Source organism: Exophiala spinifera, assembly GCF_000836115.1.
Source record: "Exophiala spinifera strain CBS 89968 unplaced genomic scaffold supercont1.3, whole genome shotgun sequence".
Taxonomy (NCBI): Eukaryota; Fungi; Ascomycota; class Eurotiomycetes; order Chaetothyriales; family Herpotrichiellaceae; genus Exophiala; species Exophiala spinifera.
In genome coordinates, this window is record NW_015622515.1 from 2,851,330 (window position 1) to 2,867,891 (window position 16,562).

The 16,562-nt window shown below is 50.5% G+C and overlaps 7 protein-coding genes across 7 annotated transcripts; 6 read left to right on the forward strand and 1 right to left on the reverse strand.

The window, feature by feature from the left end:
- Window positions 1-49: 49 nt before the first annotated feature.
- Window positions 50-1,012, forward strand: PV08_04772 (uncharacterized protein; the record flags this gene model as incomplete). Its single annotated transcript, XM_016379116.1, has 3 exons — window positions 50-68; window positions 157-245; window positions 296-1,012. The coding sequence occupies 3 exons, from the start codon at window positions 50-52 to the stop codon at window positions 1,010-1,012; spliced, it is 825 nt and encodes a 274-aa protein (XP_016237793.1).
- Window positions 1,013-1,529: 517 nt separating this feature from the next.
- On the forward strand, window positions 1,530-2,972 carry PV08_04773 (uncharacterized protein; the record flags this gene model as incomplete). The annotated part of the gene is made up of 5 exons (XM_016379117.1): window positions 1,530-2,120; window positions 2,183-2,228; window positions 2,290-2,627; window positions 2,677-2,785; window positions 2,836-2,972. The coding sequence occupies 5 exons, from the start codon at window positions 1,530-1,532 to the stop codon at window positions 2,970-2,972; spliced, it is 1,221 nt and encodes a 406-aa protein (XP_016237794.1).
- Window positions 2,973-3,969: 997 nt separating this feature from the next.
- Window positions 3,970-5,130, forward strand: PV08_04774 (uncharacterized protein; the record flags this gene model as incomplete). The annotated part of the gene is made up of 1 exon (XM_016379118.1): window positions 3,970-5,130. One exon carries the CDS (start codon window positions 3,970-3,972, stop codon window positions 5,128-5,130), a length of 1,161 nt encoding a protein of 386 aa, XP_016237795.1.
- A 966-nt stretch (window positions 5,131-6,096) lies between these two features.
- PV08_04775 (uncharacterized protein) lies at window positions 6,097-8,963 on the forward strand (the record flags this gene model as incomplete). Its single annotated transcript, XM_016379119.1, has 5 exons — window positions 6,097-6,144; window positions 6,207-6,235; window positions 6,288-6,405; window positions 6,455-6,602; window positions 6,658-8,963. 5 exons carry the CDS (start codon window positions 6,097-6,099, stop codon window positions 8,961-8,963), a joined length of 2,649 nt encoding a protein of 882 aa, XP_016237796.1.
- A 728-nt stretch (window positions 8,964-9,691) lies between these two features.
- On the reverse strand, window positions 9,692-12,268 carry PV08_04776 (uncharacterized protein; the record flags this gene model as incomplete). Its single annotated transcript, XM_016379120.1, has 3 exons — window positions 9,692-10,933; window positions 10,982-11,110; window positions 11,168-12,268. 3 exons carry the CDS (start codon window positions 12,266-12,268, stop codon window positions 9,692-9,694), a joined length of 2,472 nt encoding a protein of 823 aa, XP_016237797.1.
- A 659-nt stretch (window positions 12,269-12,927) lies between these two features.
- Window positions 12,928-13,376, forward strand: PV08_04777 (uncharacterized protein; the record flags this gene model as incomplete). The annotated part of the gene is made up of 3 exons (XM_016379121.1): window positions 12,928-12,997; window positions 13,055-13,092; window positions 13,146-13,376. 3 exons carry the CDS (start codon window positions 12,928-12,930, stop codon window positions 13,374-13,376), a joined length of 339 nt encoding a protein of 112 aa, XP_016237798.1.
- A 1,318-nt stretch (window positions 13,377-14,694) lies between these two features.
- PV08_04778 (serine/threonine-protein phosphatase PP-Z1) lies at window positions 14,695-16,429 on the forward strand (the record flags this gene model as incomplete). Its single annotated transcript, XM_016379122.1, has 3 exons — window positions 14,695-16,149; window positions 16,198-16,350; window positions 16,400-16,429. The coding sequence occupies 3 exons, from the start codon at window positions 14,695-14,697 to the stop codon at window positions 16,427-16,429; spliced, it is 1,638 nt and encodes a 545-aa protein (XP_016237799.1).
- Between the last annotated feature and the right edge of the window lie 133 nt (window positions 16,430-16,562).

The window sequence follows — 16,562 nt, forward strand, 5'->3', positions numbered from 1 at the left end:
TTCCGTATCCAGCATCGCGAAACTATCATACCCTGCGCACAACTCCCTCATGGCTCCCTCAAAGTGGGGTGAGTACTTATCCTGCCATTGTGGCGGATTGCCTCCTTCCCAACCGCAGAGATCACAGATGAACGGTAGCTCATGACCAATCTACAGACGAAGAATCTGAAGAATCATCATCCGATGAGTCTGTAGACATCCCAGTTGCCCGTCGCAAGTTTGCAGACGAAGAAGACTCCGACGATGTAAATTATTCCTTTACTCCGGCCCACGCTGAGAGGCTAATATAAAGTAGGTCGCTGAAAACTGGGACGAAGAGGAAGATTCCGAAGTCGAGAGAGAAAAGGCTGCAAAGGCTGCCGCAGCCAAAGCCAAGGCTGATGCTGAAGCTGCCGCTAACAAGAAATCGAAAGCTCAGCGAATAGAAGAGCACAGAGAGGCCAACCGGCGAAAGCGTCTTGAAGAGGGGGATGATGACAGTTCGGATGAAGATGAGGCGACAAGAAGGGCACGTCTGCGCCAAACAGAACAAGATTCCGACCTGAAGCATGCACAGGACCTTTTCGCAGACGTTGGCCTGGGACCTAAGTCTCGCTCGACTCCCAACAAGGCACTAATAATCGAAGACAAACAGAACCCCGGTCAGACAATTGATCTGTCAACTCTCTCCATGTTCAAGCCGGCGACCAAGGCACAGTTTGACGCACTCTCAGCCACCCTGGTCCCTCTGCTGAAACAGTCCTCCTCCAAGCCACATTACCCCATTTGGATGTCGACTTTTGTGAAGCAGATATGTGCCGACATGCCAAGCTCTGAGATCAAGAAGGTTGCTAGTGCCCTGACTGCGCTGAGCAACGAGAAGATGAAGGAGGAGAAGGCGCAGGAGAAGGGTGGTAAGAAGACTAAGGCCGCAAAGACAAAAGCAAGCCTCGCAGCCACCCGAGATATTGGTAGGGGAGTTGCAGATGTCACGAGTTATGATGATGGCTTAGAGGATGACGACTTCATGTGATGTGGGATATGATTCGGTTTGGGTCAACTTTTGCTTCTTCATTTTTCGTTCAGGCCATTCATAGTAGAGCTAACTTGATTAAAATACGAAATAGCGTACAAGATAGACAGCTGCTTTTCTATCCGGGGACTGATTAGAGAGACAGGGCCGCTAGATAAATATCTAAATACTGTCTGTAGCCTTCCCAAGTCTCGTTTTTGGATATACGTTTTTGGTATCAATCCTTTACTATGTTGTGGTTGAGTCGGGTCAGTTTCGAGTTCAGAATATAAAAACTCATGAATTGGTTATCACAATTCGACCTCTACATTTCCTTAGCCGCTCAACTGCCGCTGAAAAGGGCCACACCGCAACCACTATTATACAATTTCCCTAGATTTCCATCACCAGCTTGGTCAAACTAGTGATTCCTCCGCATCAACATTGAACTAACAACCTGCGGACGTACCAATATCAGAGTTTGAAGCAGAGCCGGATCTTTGAAGCCCCTGCGGACGATCTAGCATTAGATGTCGACATGCCTGTCGATCCTAATCTTCGTCTTGACATAGACCGTCATGTGAAATACTGGAAGCGATGCGCACAATTGCTACCTGAACAGTATACTGCAGGAGAGTCAAACCGGATGAGTTTCGGCTTCTTCATCGTGGCCGCCCTGGATCTTCTCGATGCCATAGAAACGGCGACTACACCCGAAGAGAGACATAGTTGGATTGAATGGATCTACGCATGCCAAGTTCCTTTCACAGGCGGATTTCGAGGCTTCACGGGCACCAACCTAGGAAGTATGAGAACTCTGCACAACTGGCACTGGGATTCTGCCAATCTTCCCAACACATATTTTGCATTGGCTACACTGGTCATACTCGGCGACGATCTGAGCAGGGTCAAGAGAAAAGAATGCGTTGCTTGGGTAAGGAGTCTGCAAAGAGAAAACGGCAGTTTCGGCGAATTCTTAGGCGAGGACGATGCTGTTGAAGGTGGCGACGACCCGAGGCTGTGTATGTGTGCCCTCGGTACGTTGAGCATCTTGCAGGGAACCGAGCAGGGTGTCGGTGACAGTCCGATAGACACTGTGAAGTTGAAAGAATACATTTCGAATTGTCAGGTGAGCATGACGGTTTCGAGAAGCTCGGGAACAAGCAGTCGCAGAGCTGACAATCTACGCAGAGTCATGATGGTGGAATCGCTCAGCAGCCTTTGCTCGAGGCACATTGTACGTTCTATTCTGCCTTGTGGCACCTATGAAGTCAGTCAACAGGCTAACGAACTGGCAGCGGGTTTGAACTATTGTGGAATTGCAACAATATCATTCCTTGGACTCTTACAAAGCCCGAGGGTATCAGCCTACGATGTCTCAAGTCAAGCTGGACTAGATATAGAGGCATGTATAAAGTGGATGATCGACCGACAGACTACTTGGATAGAGGAAGATGAAGAGGAGGATGAAGATGATGTTGCTGCTCCTCGTTTCACTGACCAGGATAAGTCATCAAGTGCCACCGCGGCCGAGGCAATTCAGTCGCTCGAACAGAAAACGATTGCTGGATTCTGTGGTAGATGTGGGAAGATGGCTGATACATGTTACTGCTTCTGGAACGCAGGAGCTCTGGCTGTAAGTGTGCGCTCCAGCGGTACGACCAGTTACTGATCGAAGCGTGTAGATTCTGCAACGACAGGAGCTGGTAGACATCGAGGCTTTGAGATGTTATCTTCTCGAGAAGGTTGCACACCTAATAGGTGGCTTTGCTAAAGCTCCTGGTGAACTCCCTGGTATGTCAGCGAAAGTGGGATGGCGATGTGGCTGCTGACGTGTTGCGTAGACCTGTTGCATTCGTACACAGGCCTTGCAGCCCTCGCCATCTACAGAGAGCCTGGCCTTAAAGAACTCGACCCTACGTTTTGCTTCAGCCGACAATCAGTAGGGAAGCTCAAGAACGTCGCTTGGCGATTGAGATGACAAACCCTACCTCGTCCAAGTGGCGAGATGACTACATTGAGCTGATGTATGTTACCACTCAACAACCTTCCCCCTCTCCACGCCTCTAGACGCTGTTGTAGTTTGGACGGCAAACATCAAGGCCAAACTAGAACGACTGCAGTCGCTGAAGGAGGGAAGGTGTCGAGTATTATAGCATGTTTAAGTCTTTGGTATGAGGCTTTGAAGTCCTCTGGCGGCGCATGGCGAATGCTCACCAGCCTAGTGAGGCCGTGGCACGGCTCGTGGGTGATCCGCTCGGCGATGGAGCTCAGCCTCATTAGCCCTACTGCCTCATCCACAGACCGCAATGGCCAGATTCCGCCGGCGACATGATTGATGATCTTGCCAAACGACCACCAGGGCGTGAGCTTGATGCTTGTATCTACAGTGAAGCCTTCAAGCGTTTCATGACCAGCAAAAGTGAAGCAGCCAAGCCATGGCTGAAACGACCAGCTAGACTGACGAGCTGATGCAGAGACATTATTCCCAACTGAGAACAAAATTCAAAGCTAGCGGGGTCCCAGGCGAAAGAACTGGCTTCACAGCGATCAAAGAAGGCTGAAGCCGTGGATTCTGGGGACATCGATGCATCCTCCGCCGGCCACTGGTGGCATTTGGCAGTCAATCATGATTCATCCCCTGTCAGCCACCTATTCTGATAAGCACTAGCTATTCTTAGCGACCAAACCCTTACCTGAAGCGACGATTACTTGTCTACTCCAAGAATCGTCTTGGGGATGCATGGCTACCTGTATCTCTAGGTTGCCCACAGCCCCTCGTACTTCTAGGGCTTCAGCTTTGTTCGAGACTCAGCCATACAAACGAAGTCGTCGGTATAATACCTGCATCGCACATATTACCCTCTATTCACGGTCTGCGTGTTGAATGCTTCACAGCACCACATACTCTCGAAGGAACGAACTACTATCTTCAACACTTCGCACTATCTGACAACCAGCGTCCGCAACTCGCCACGATGCCAAAGAGAACGCTGTTCACCAACATCACACCTCTACCCCCTCAAGTCTCGCGAGAGGTCGCGATAGCTATGCTTCATAATCACGATGAAATGATCGAACTCAATCCCCTGGTTATCGAACACCACCCCATCAAGACCCCAAGAGATGCACCGGCCGATGAATTCCTCGACTGCGTTTGGCAACAACTGACGGATAGGGTGTCTTATGTGCCTGGGCTAGTAAAGGGGAAAGTCAGCTACAAAGCATGTTTTCATGACACACCCTATGGACTTCAAACCCATATCTACGCACCCACTGGGCTGGATATTCGAGAGAAATGGTCAATAGGCGGCACACTGCCTGGTGAGCCACCGGAAGCCAGAGAACTAGGCGTTGAAGTGCCGAGACAAGGCCTATATTTACGGGAAGACTGCGACATGCGATGCAATAGAATGCTCTCTGGGTTTGTGCGAAAGAACCTCGACAACGCTCACAAGGTGCTGGTGGAGCGCATTATGAAGAAAGCTGAACGAGTAGAGGAGCATGTGCAGAGCAATGGCGGACCACAGGTGACGCCGGCCAGCCCGATCCCCCATTTCCAGCCCGGTTCACACATGGCCAAGTCACAACTTCTCAACACCCCGATCGATCGACCTTTGTCTCCGCAGATGCTCTCACCTCAACAGGATCTCGGCTGGCAGGGAATGGCCAATCACCCTGCCTTTCGTACGGACGACAAGCGGACGAGCAATTATGGCCCTCCCGCATATACTGTGCCACAAAATGGTATGGGCTACTATGCTCAGATCCATCATCAACCACCACAAGAGCCCAAGTCATTTGTGGCCGAACTGCCGGGATCAACCTACCACACTGCACATCTGACACCACCGAACGACTACAATCTACGCGCTAATAACCGTATGTCCATGGTTTCGGAATTGTCAAGTTCGGACGTAACGCAGAAAGGTTCACCAAACCTGCGGACCAACTCTGATCGGATGAGTACAATTTCAGATATGACCAACCAGTATCGGTACAGCACACAATATGGAATGAGCACCAGTCAATCTGAGTCTTCTGGACCTTCGGATCGCTTCAGCATGCTCCCCGAGCTGGCCTCTCAGCACCAAGAGCTGCAATCAGCAGACACTAGAAGTGCGTCTTCACTGCGATGACAGTATTGTGGGGGGCTGGCGGCGCGCCGAACTGACGAAGGCAAGAAATAATGTATACAATATAGATGATAAGCGTCTGTCTTTTTTTGAGCACGGCGTTCTGGATGATGGACTAGTCGTGGTAGCCAACATGGTAGGCTTTTGAGCGAAAGATTATATTCCGTTCGAGATACCCGAAACCTAAGTCCGAGTGCTTTATCCTGCCTCCTGCATCCTGCCTCATTCGTACACGTACACGGTCCCAAGAGGCGTATCGGGCATTTCTGAATGTTCATAAATGGGGTCAAAAGCGAAGACCTCCGCATAAATATGCTCTTGTGGTGATGTTGTATACGCTTCCTGCACCCACTTTCTGCACGATAAGCGTTTGTTGGCAGCAGGCTCTGGACTAGATAGAATAGAACGATGTATATCCGTAGTATGGCAGATGGATGGAGAGAAATCGTCGACAACGCCGTGCACAAAGAGATGCGATACGCACGAAGGCAGTGTTCACAAATACTGAACTAGGCCTCTCACTAGACAGCGACGTCCTCCACCATCCGCGGCGCCCCGTCGACCATTGAGCATTATTTACTCCGCTAATCCCTGTCGTAGATAGCCCTACGGCCTACGTACTCCATACACTTTACCATGTCCTGATCGGCCTTGGGCAAGTGATCCCAAGACTGATCGACCTCACAACGTCTGTCGCGCCTCGTCATCTTGGATACCATCTCAATTTGCGGACAAGGCACAGAGGACTTCTGTTGCCTGCGGTCGCTTGCGCAATATACTCTCGAATCCCTCCTTCACCCGCATCGAGTCCTTCGACCTCGCCACTTCCTCCCTTGCCCCCAGGACGAACGCGTACCTCGCACGGTTCACCGCAGCCCCCCCCTCTCACGGAAATCCACATGTTATCCTCGCCGTCGACGCTCCGCATGAACTTGTCTGCGAAAGCATACTGTACCGCCGTCTCAAGGGATGCAAGCCCCCAAGACTAAAGCAGAGCTGCAGCAACATAAAGCAAAAGTAAACTCCCGATTCACACCGCCCTGGAAAAGAGTCGGCACTGACTTGCATGCGCCCAACAGCTTGCGAACTCTTATTCGGAACTGCTAGAGTGAGTATCACAGCGTCGCATGTTCGGCACCCAAAAATTGACAGGCCCGCAGACAGTTTGCCTCTCAAGAACTCAAAAACGTCGGCAACTACACGGTAGGGAAACTCATTGGCAAGGGTTCTTTTGGCAAAGTATACCTTGCCAGACACAACCTCATCAATGGCTCCAAGGTAGGCTCGTCACAAGCATTACGAGCAGCAGTTTCTCAATGCAAGACAGGTCGTCCTCAAGGCCTCGAACAAAGATGATGCAAACCTTGCGCGAGAGATTCACCATCACCGCCAATTCATCCACCCCCATATCGCGCGATTATACGAAGTTATAATAACAGAGACACATGTGTGGTTGGTTTTGGAGTACTGTCCAGGTATGCTTTGCGCCTGCGGCGAGAAGCAAAGAGCGCATGCTGAACACATCAATAGGTGACGAACTATACAACTACCTATGCAGAAACGGAGCCCTTCCTGTCGAGACTGTACAGAAGATCTTCACCCAGCTGGTCGGAGCCGTTGCATATATACATAGCAAATCATGCGTCCATCGCGATTTGAAGCTGGAAAACGTTCTGTTGGACAAGCACGACAACGTCAAGTTGTGCGATTTCGGTTTTACGAGGGAATACGAGGGAAAAGCCAACTACCTGCAGACCTTTTGCGGGACCGTGTGCTACAGCGCGCCGGAAATGCTGAAAGGCGAGAAGTATGCGGGTGAGAAGGTCGACGTCTGGAGTCTGGGCATCATACTCTACGCACTCCTTAAAGGGGAGCTCCCCTTTGACGAGGACGATGATGTAGCGACGAAGGCGAAAATATTGAAGGACGACCCTGTATACCCCGACACCTTTCCGGAAGCTGCGAAAGCACTGATATCAAAGCTGCTGTCTAAGAGACCGCTGTACAGACCTACTTTATCAGATATCCTTGCGGACCCTTTCCTCTCCGAACATGCACCGGCACAGCAGGCCATACTGAAATTGTCCCAGCCTGCTGCCTTTACGACGCAATTGGAGAAGGACACGTTGGAGCGAATGAGAGCTGCCGGTGTCGACATTGACAAAGTCATAGAGAATGTCCTTGCCCAGCGGTGTGACAACTTATCTGGGTGGTGGTCGTTGCTGATCGAGAAGGAAACGAGGAAACAAGTACGACGAGAACGGAAGCGGAAGGAAAAAGAAGCAGAGATGAAACTACTTAGGCGGCTCAGCGGTGCTAGCAGTCGTGTCGAGAGGATTGCACCGACACTGGTGGAGGTCGATGAAGAAGGAACGCATACAGAGATGCAAGGACGCCGCAGCAGTAGCCGTGGAAGAACGCAGCGGAGAAGCACACCTCAGATTCTCGTTAGCGATTTACCTCAGCTTCCAGAAGGTGACGTGGTACGCTCTGCAAATTCGGCCACCCCACCGCCTCCGATCGACAAGGATTCAACGCGCTCACACAGTGGTTCACGGCCTCCTCTCCCGCCCAAGGAACGAAGTCGACGGAGTAGTACTCTGCAGATGGTCTCAACAAATCCAGACCTGTTTGGTCCCGTGAATGGCATTGCCAAAAGACGTGGAGTTAAGCTACGCAACCGGCACTTCCTTGGCCAACTCACAGCGTTGAAGCATTGGTTTGTGGAATCCACGAAGAAAGCCAAGTCACCTGTACGTCAAATGGAGGATAAAGTTTTGAACGGCCATATTGCCCATGCCATCAGACAGAATTCCAAGAGTACCCCTGCTCTCGACCGAACAAGCCGCAACGATGCCCCTCCGGTCTCCCGAAGGTCTTCCTATGGAGCTGCCCTGACACCAGTGGCATCACACTCTGGACCTGTGATTGCGATCAAAACATCAGGTCCTCGCATCGATGCCGCGCGAGTCCGGTCTCAGCGCAACTCACTTTCTCCTTCGCCGTTGACACCACGCTCTTCCTTCAATCGTCGTAGCTCCGCCGGCCTGCGCGGTCGCAAGTCTACTTCGTCCTCAGTAAGTTCGATTCGGAGCATGCCTCGCCACACAAGCCACAGCAAAGCATCGAGTCAGAGCAGCAACAGTCTAGACACGATCCATAGTCCTGCGCCGAGTCGTAGCACCACAAGGAGCCCTCACTCTTCCATCAAGGTACTGCCAAACACGCCGGTCGGAAGTACATTCCCCAGCAGTGTGCGCGTTATTCGTACATCCAGCGGAACGGAGGCGAGTATTCAGCCGCGTCCACTGTCGGGAATACACGATGAAGGATCACCTGGCGCCCCGGCATTTGGAGGAGTGATGTTTGCTAAGAAGAAACGAAGCCCGTTCAAAGGCCCAATGTTGAATAGCGCACTCTTTGGCACCGGCGTCCCTGCCAGTTTCTCGAGTCCTGCGATTGTAGGAGCTGGTATGGGATCAGGTCAGCACCCGAGAAATCGTGAAGGTAGTGATGGCAAGATGAACCTTGCTCTGGGCTTTGGGTTTCTGGGTAGTGCGGCAGGAGGAGGAGGGGGATCAGCGAGACGGACCAGTAGTGGTCGCGGAAAGGGCGGAGGCCGAAAAAGTCAAATCATTGAAGAAGAAGAGGAGGATGAGGAGGTAATTGAGGAAGGAGAGCCCTCGGACGAAGTTGAAGAGGTGGATGCGTTTCAAGCAGTTGAACTGGGCAAAGGTGAGAGAGTACAGAGTATAACTATCTGGAACGATGGTGAGGACCAAGATGAAGCAGATGATGTGGTGGGTGGACTGAACAAGACTTTCAAAGCCATGTGAGAGGAGAGGTGAAGAATTTTTTTAACATAAAGACTGCGATATCTTTTGCCGCAAACAGAAAACAACGGAACCATATGGCTTGACATTGGTTGTGTGGTGTGCACATTCATGCACGTAAGAGGATGGATTTCCGATTTGAAGATGCAAAGCATTTATTTCGATGCATCACTATATCACAGCATGTCGAGGTCATCTAAGCCATGGGGTCGAAGTGAGCGATGGAGTTTTTTTTTTCTGTTTCTCCTAAATGAGTGAGTACGAAGGCGAGTTTGTGTATTTGAGTGTGTGTGTGTTGTGTAATGAAGAAAGAAAATGGGGTGTAACCTCTATCCGGGTACACCGTGCCCGGTATATGAACGATTTTTAATGACGGGTCATCAATGAAACACTAGGTAGTTAGGCACGTACTCAAAAGTGGCATCAGACGGTCCCCTTCCCATAATTCAGTATCTCTACAACGTGTACGCTAGGAGAAGATGGGGGACGTAGGGGGATACACTCAGTAAAACGCCGATTTGAGACGGGGTATATTGTTTCCTCCACAGACAAGGGACAGAGCTCATCTCTCTCAATCCCACTTCTCGCCAGACCGCAAACAAAACAAAACAAAACAAAACATCTCTCCGGATCCTCTGACTTTTTCCGGATATTCTTGAAACTGACTCTGTGGTTCTTCCGTTGACCGCGCCTCGGTACGCCATAATCGCGCCTCGACATGCCCGCGACAATCATGTCTTCACTTTCTTTCTCTTGTGGTCACGAAGGCCCAGGCCCAGGCTCTCACTGACACTTCGCGACCGGATTTCCATTACAGTCCTTCGTCTGTTTGTTGTCGTGCGGCGGACTCGGCGTCGGCGGCAGCGGCGGACAGTTCCAGAACCGATGAGTTCGAGGTCCGTGTCGTCTCGCTCTTCGTCGATGACTTGGTGAACATCTGCACCGAGTCCGTCTTGAGACCAGCCTGCGACACCCGCTGTGGTGCTGTGGAGAGGTTCGGCGCGCGCGCTGTCGCCTGTCGGATCAACTTCTTCAGTTTCACTTGTAGTCGGATCGGTCTGTGGAGGTCCGTTCAACGTGGTGGCTGGTGCAGCTTCATTGTCTTCGGCGGCCTTTTCAAAAAAGGGTTGATTCCTCTTCCGTCGTACTTGAGATGTAGGTGCTGTGGTCTGAGGGCCGATTGTTGTGTCTACATAGTCGTTGAAGGTTTTAGGAGGTGTTGTTTCTTTTGACCTGTCCCCCGACAACACGGGCATTTTGGAAGTAGTCGCAGACTGAAGCTGTGCTTTGGTCTGATTGAACACTGTTCGGATGTCGATATTCTTCCTTGGTCGTCTGTGTGGTTGAATTTTCAATGGATGCTTCGGCAACTTAAGGTCTTCCGACTCCTTGAATGTATCGAGTTCCAGTGCAGCACTCGAGGGGACATCGCGGATTGACATTGGTTCAGACGCTGAATCTAGGTTCGAAGCCTGGGGAGTTAAATCCTTTGTCGCGCATTCAATGAGTTGCTCCATGAACTTATCCTCCGTCTCTTGTTTGATCATGTTCTCCTCGTCATATATGTGAGAGAGACCGTCAATCTGTTCAGCTGCTTTACCAGCATTCGGAGTGGTTTCCCGCGCGGACTCCACCGTGATACCAAAAGCGTGACATTCGATTGATAGTTGCCTATCAACAAGTCCTTGGAGATTATCATTGGATATGTCAAGGTGAGGCGTAGTATGGTTGAGACTTGGACCTTGAGGCTTGCGTGAGGGAATCTCGACAGTGATTGTTCTCAAGATACATGACGGTGCTGATACGCGTACCTCGACGGTTGAGCTTTCGCCCAAGTTCATTCCATATAAGCCCTCGGAAAACGCCTGGAAATCGGCTGAAGAAGGACGTTGGCTTCTACTCATGACCTTGAAGGCCCTCAGCAGTTTGTAAGCGACAACTTCTCTATACTTCGAGGAGACATCTTGAAGGACCTAAGTGAGTTAGTATAGCCCATTGTGTGTCAATAAAAAGCAATATACCTTGCTGACAGCAATGCCAGACTCATGAGAAAGTCCACGGAGACCTTGCATTAGCTCGTACAGCTTCACGGCTGTAGTATTGTTCAGCGAACCAACTGCCTTGCATTCAACTGAACCCCAGCTGAGAAACTAAAGTGAGAGTCAATATCGATAGTAAATCTTTAATGGTGATGAGTGATAACAAACTTCACCTGCCCCTATGTAGTCTCCAGGTAGTTTAAAGCGATATTTTCGACACAAGTCGGGAACCAACCAGATACCATTGTTCCGTCCATACCGACGTTCCTGCTCTTCCTCATAAACATTATAGTCCAATATATGTATGTGGAGCGGGGTGTCGCTATCACGACTCTTCATGGCTAGCTGAAGTGCTCGACGAGGACTATCTGTCCATGACAGGAATGGCGATGAGAAATTCTCGATATGTAAGTGTCGATTGGCCACTTCAGTAAAAGTCGGCTCATCTATTGGCGGTAGAGAAATAGGTCTGGTCAAGAACTCTCGTGCTCTTAGATTATGGTCAGGGTTGCATGCGCGAAACAACAGTCGAGGTCGTAAAAGTCTACGTCGTCCTTTGTTATCAAATTGAATTTTCAATCGTGGGTTTAGTTTGGTCGCAGAGCTTTCGAAGTCGTTGTTGTCAAGATGAAGATAAGGATCGTCTTCGGAATCTGAACTAGGCTGATACCTCGTTGATTCAGATAAAGTCGACTCTGTCTCGTCAGATGATAGCAGCAAACTACTAGGTGTTGATGTGGCCCTAGCCGAGGGTTCTGTAAAGCATGATGTTATGCTGACTCCTCTTGTCCTCTTCGAAGCTGAATATCTTTCATTTCTGTTGTCTCGGATTTCTGTGTTGTTGTCGGTCAAGACGTCTTCCCAGTCCTGAATATTTGCTGTTGGAAGGCTCTTTTGCGCGGTAGCCTCTGTCTTGATATCTTTACGCTTCAGATAAACTCCATTATCGCGGGCGGCGATTTCAATGCTCGACATCAATCCCTGATACTTCCGGACAAGGACGGCTTGGGTCAGTGATTGGATGGAGTTAAAGATTCCTCCGCGATCATTTCTTTTTTGGTCTCCTAACTGCGCGGCTATCGTTGTCGTCTTCAGGCCACGAGCGAAGCCTTGTTGACGAAGGTGATCCTTGTTGATGCAATTGAAAAGAATAGTCACGTCCGTAGACGAAATATCATAGACCCTGTGTAAGACAGCTAGAAGCTCACGATCTTGCGCAGTCCAAACGTGCTTCGGCGTATGCGAATCACGACGGAAAGGCCAACTCATGGCGTAATCCTTGGGGGGTTAGTCTATGGGATAGTGTGAACAATGGCGCATATGACTTGGAAGTTGTAATGGAAGCCGACGAGGGTAAGATAAGAATGAACTGCCCAAAGGATACTGAACGAGAATGGTCTTTCGACACTGGAAAAGTCGAAATGAAAGCAAAGTCGAAATGAAAGCATATTGAAGTCATTCGGACATCCTGAGTGGACAGGGCCTCAGAATCAAGCCGAAAGTGAGGTGAGTTCAGGCCTTCCTCGGCGATCGGGAACCGAACGGCTTGAGGAGTACGAAATTCCACAAGCCATTCTGATAGTAAGATTGTCGGGGTTGGCAGCAACGTGATGCACAGTGTCCCTGAGTAAAGTGAGTTGAGTATTGCATCGAACGTGAGCCACTGAGGAGGTCATACCAAGACGGGCGGATTAACCTTTTGCCGCGAGAGTCGCCAAGCCATACCTAGAGTAACTCTTGCTGCCAAAGAAGTCAGGCTCAGATGTACCTGTACACCTAAATGAGATCCATTTACGGTCCATGATCCGATTGCGTCAGAGCGTCAGGACTCTGCTTACCATGGCTAGACTCCTAGGATGAAGATCAAGTGCGACAGAATACGACAGGGCTTTAATTGATACTCCCGACCTGAAGAAGTCCCTGTCGAGATGGAGGCTGAAGCTGCCCAATTCCTAGAATCTCTCCTGGGAAAGACGTTGCATGTGACTGCCCCCGATGGTAACACCGCCCTCTACGGGACATTATCAGAAGAAATCTTTTGACGATTGGAAATAGGGCGGCTCTTCACGGGGACATTTAGATGTACCGACAAGGTAAAGATCCGTGCGGTGACGTTGGTTTCTCGCTGCGTGCTGACTCGCTGTAGGACAGCAACATCATCCTCTCGAGTACCTTTGAATATAGGATGCCGTCAAAGGCTGTCGAAGCAGCAGCCATTGAGAAGCTCAGAACTACAGGACAGGCAAGCCGGAGTGACATGATCTCGAGATTCGTGGGACTCATCGTAGTACCGGGAAATCAGATCACCAAGCTCGAGGTCGAGGATAGGAGAGAGTGGCCTAGCGGACAGTCTTTATCACTGAGAGCGAAATCATGAAACTCGTGGCCCTGGGCTGTAACAAGCAAGACGATCCTGCTACGCTTCAAGGAGGGTTTCGACGCTGGACGCTGGTATGTTCTCAGGTGAGACTATCAGGTAGCTGGAGATGAATGGATAGGAAGAGTTCGAGGCGAAGCGGCCCCTTTAACCCAGTCGCAATGGAATTGAAACGTGGCAAGCCTGGTAACTACGATCAGTCTATCAGCATATCAGTATCGCATCCGCATGTGGCCGCCTCGCTTCAAGCCAAAGGTTCTGGAATGGGCCACAGAAGGGGGGAAGAGGAGAAGGGGCGGGTTGGCGCCAAGGGAAGCTAGGTACCTATAAGGTGTTGTAGTACAATAGGCAGGCGACAGGCTGAGGGCCCGGTTGGCTCGCCTGTCGAGGGCGTGTTCCCCCGACGGGGCCTCACTAGTTAGTTAGCCCGGAGGCTCCCTGACCTACTCCGTACAAGTAACAATATTAGCCTAACTAGCCCGCTGGGTCCTTAAAGTCCCGTGGGAGCCAGAGCGGTGGGTGGTCCGGGAGTCATTATTAGTATTCCTTGGTCAGTACGCAGTCCAGTGTGACTGGGCCGCCTGCGCTGCGCAAGCCCTGGCTGATTGTAGCAACTGGTTGGGCAGGACAGAAAAGCATCAACCACAAAAGCATCTCAGAACTTCGTACTCCCGTACTTCCTACAGTATTATATCCGGCCTTTCTCTCGATCATTATCTTCCGTATCTTCCGCCTGCTGCATCTTGTATATCCCGACGCTGTTCGTTCACCGACTTCGCTACGCCATCCTTTTGAGGCTTTTGCAGGTCAGTAGTCATGCTTCCTTATCCTCCCTTGCGAGCGAACGGTGACGCAACGCTGTTTCACCACATGGCCCCATGCGACATATGGCTATCCCTGGGTCGGGCCTGTCGTGACTGGCCTGGTAAATGGCTCAGCATCATACGCATACTCAATGGTCTCTATTTTGTGTATTTGTCCAACTGCTGACCATTTCTTCTGCCGGCTCAGGCACCGACGCAAAATTCGCCTTCGTTGACCGAGCCGTATTATCAGACACCCTTTGTCACCTCCCGACCTGAATGAAGCGAACACACCGCTCGGCCGAAACTCAGCTTCAGCCTCCCCTCCACCTGCGGCTTGAATCGAGTTGAGCATACGGCAAGTGTGCTCCTTCCCGAGTTCACCGAACCAAGTCGCCAAAACGCATTCCTCAAAGCGGCTGCTTATCTCACTCCTCAAACCTCCTTGAACCTTGCACGACCGTTCCCACCTTTCGCTCCCTCCTACCACTCTCTCACGGCTTCACGCTCATTCAATGGGCCAACAACAGTCAAAGAGCAGTGATGGAAGTAGAACTCCTCTGAAGAGCGGCTCTTCCTCCAATTTAGCTACTGATACGCTGCAATCATATCCCTCCATCTCCAAATCGGATACCAAGGAAAGTACTTCCAGGTCTATACGATCTTCGATCAGGAGCAAGATCAAAAACTCGATAGACGAGAAGAATAATGACAGTCCACGAGGATCAGGCTCGGCTTTGGACGGCGGGGACGCCAGTTCGATTGCTAGCGGTCGCTCAGGCTCATCCAAGCCAACAAGAGAGAAGATCACAAATGCGCCTTTAGTCGAATCCCCCGTCTCACCCACGGATGCGGATGACGAGGTTCCATCGCCGGGTACAAGCACGCCAGCACGCCCACCTTCGCCGACCACCTCCAAGTCCGTTGGGAAAGGACACAAGTCAGTAGACCGTGCTCAGCGGACAGGAGAAGTAGGCGCTGTTTCCGATGAGGCGCCACATCAGGCGCATCATCACTCATCCGCGCAGAAAGCTGGAGATTCAATCTTGGTAAAGCGCGAAAACCAGATCAATCCTCGGGCTCCAGAGACCAAGGCTTCTTTACGAGCCAAACTAGCAGAATTGCCTGGTGCATCACCCGGAGGAGGCATGGGAATCGGAGACGTCAATGATATGGACCTTGACGACATGATTTCTCGGCTACTGGATGCTGGTTACAGTACCAAGGTGACGAAAGCCGTATGTCTTAAGAATGCTGAGATCACCGCCATCTGTACAGCTGTCCGCGAAGTGCTTCTGTCTCAGCCCGCCTTACTGGAATTGAATGCTCCTGTGAAAATTGTGGGCGACATCCATGGCCAATACAATGATCTTATCCGTCTTTTCGAGATGTGCGGGTTCCCTCCTAACGCAAACTTCCTCTTCCTCGGAGACTACGTTGATCGTGGAAAACAGTCTCTGGAAACGATTCTACTTCTATTCTGCTATAAATTGAAGTATCCAGAGAATTTCTTCATTCTGCGAGGCAATCATGAATGCGCCAATGTGACGCGTGTCTACGGCTTCTACGACGAATGCAAACGAAGGTGCAACATCAAAATCTGGAAAACATTTATCGATACTTTCAACTGCTTACCTATTGCTGCAATTGTTGCAGACAAGATCTTCTGCGTCCATGGAGGACTATCTCCCAGTTTATCCCACATGGACGATATCCGTCAAATTGCCAGACCAACCGATGTTCCCGACTATGGCTTGCTCAACGATCTCTTGTGGAGCGATCCGGCAGATATGGATCAAGACTGGGACTCGAATGAACGAGGGGTTAGTTACTGCTTTGGGAAGAAAGTGATAGTGGACTTTCTTCAGAGGCATGATTTCGACCTGGTCTGCCGCGCACACATGGTGGTTGAGGATGGCTATGAGTTTTTCAACGACAGACTCCTGGTCACTGTTTTTTCCGCGCCGAACGTGAGTGATTTGACTTTCTCTGGTACCAATAGGGCTGACTTTGCATAGTATTGTGGCGAGTTCGACAACTGGGGCGCTGTTATGTCGGTTTCCAGCAATCTCCTATGCAGCTTTGAACTCTTGAAGCCATTGGATTCGAGTGCTCTGAAGAGCCACATCAAACGAGGGAGGAATGCTCGGCAGAATATGCTCAACAGCCCGGTATGTGGATTACTTCCGAATCTTGATCCAAGCTAATCACCACGTCCAGCCTGCACAAGTCTCAGCTCAAAGTTTCTAACGTAAACATTTCTGAATACACAAACTCCAGAAGTGCCAGTCGATTGCATGAAAGACTTTCAATTTGAGGTTGAAAGCACTATACGGCCTATGAATGAGACATCATCAGACTTCAATAGCTCAGGCCGACTCAG